The sequence below is a fragment of the Acanthisitta chloris genome, unplaced genomic scaffold, assembly GCF_000695815.1.
Source record: "Acanthisitta chloris isolate BGI_N310 unplaced genomic scaffold, ASM69581v1 scaffold3208, whole genome shotgun sequence".
NCBI lineage: Eukaryota > Metazoa > Chordata > Aves > Passeriformes > Acanthisittidae > Acanthisitta > Acanthisitta chloris.
In genome coordinates, this window is record NW_008688492.1 from 1 (window position 1) to 1,496 (window position 1,496).

The window sequence follows — 1,496 nt, forward strand, 5'->3', positions numbered from 1 at the left end:
CCCCTCAGGACTTGCCAGACTTTGATCCCTCCTGAAGCTGTGGGTCTCCTCTAACTCACCCGTGTTTCCTTCAGCACCACAAAAGCGACAGCACTGAATGGCTACTACATCCCCAAGGACACCTGTGTGTTTATCAACCAGTGGCAAGTGAACCATGATGAGTGAGTATTCCAAACCCACCTTCTTATCCAGGCTGCCATGGGTTTGCTTGGTGTTAAGATGACTCTGATCCTTGTGCCAAGAAATTAGTAGATTGTGAAGGAAAAGGGAGATTTGAACCAAAAATCGTAGAATTATAACATCATCAGGGTTGGAGGAGAATTCTGAGATCATCAAGTCCAACCATTAACCTGTCACTCTGCTGTAACCCTTAAGCCATATCCTCCTGTGTCAGATCCAGATGGCACTTAAACACTTCCAGGGATGGTGACTCTACCACCTCCCTGGGAAGGGTTTGATGCTGAGCCCAAACTTGGCTTTCCTGAGCATGGGCATGGTCCAGGTTGATTTGCCACCGGCTCATCAGCTCCCCATCACCAGGACTTACCCAGCTGATGTGGTAATGCCCTCAGTGCACAGGGCAGCTGGATTATCAGGGGTCAGTAGATCCTCCTGCCAAGCAGATCTTGTGATCTGGGTTGACAGCTCTGTATGTGCTCAGTGGGAACTGCCTGATTCGCTCTTCCAGGGAAAAGATTGTCATGACATGACTCGTGTTAAACTTGTTGGCCTTAAGTCATGATTACTGATAATCAGATTTGGGAGTGCAAGGGGATCTGGAAAGCACAGCCCCATCTTGTCCCTTCACTGCTCCTCAGTAAAGACCCTCCCAGGGGAGGAAATAAGTTGACTAGGACTTGATACAGAAGGTAGTTCCCAGATTCAATATTTTGGATCAGAAACTCAAGATGTTTGTATCCAAATAGTCCAGTAGCACAGAAACCTTCCAGTATTCCTTCTGCTCCTGCATACTCTGGTGAGCATGAAATGGGAACACTGGCTTTAGGGCAGAGAGGATTCCCCATATCCAAGCTAAGACACTGGTAAATCCCACCTGGCACCTTGCAGCAGCTGAGCTGGGACAGCTTGGGAAGATTTGCTGGGAGGATTCAAGGTGGCAAAGCTCTCTACTTTCCATCCTTGCTTTTTTTTTGAGGGCTGCTGACTGATTTCTGTGCTGAAACTGCAGGATCTCTGGCTGTTGCACAGGGAATTAAATCCATCTCTGAGATCTGCACAGGCAAACACAATCCAAGTTTGAACAGAGGTTTCAATAGACTGAGCTGATGGGGTGTGACATAGAGTTGGCAATTTAGATCAGGGATAGAGCTTGCCAAAGTTGTTTTGGATGGTGGAATGAGGCAGCACTGCAAAGCTGCTCTCTCTGAGGAGGTTTTTTTCATTGCTGACCCTGTTACAGTGGGTTAGAAATCTCTCATCCTTAAAAATGACTGTCCCAATGCCCTGCAGGCTGAAGCACCTCTGCCATGGAGCCA

The 1,496-nt window shown here is 47.8% G+C and overlaps 1 protein-coding gene across 1 annotated transcript in view; it reads left to right on the plus strand.

Moving 5' to 3' along the window:
* Positions 1 to 74: 74 nt before the first annotated feature.
* Positions 75 to 1,496, plus strand: part of LOC103808249 (cytochrome P450 1A4-like) — a gene marked incomplete at its 5' end in the record, with an annotated part of 2,344 nt that continues 922 nt past the window's right edge. The window contains one exon of the mRNA XM_009081019.1: positions 75 to 161. Coding sequence (XP_009079267.1) covers positions 75 to 161 — 87 coding nt within the window. The remainder of the gene's footprint in view (positions 162 to 1,496) is intronic.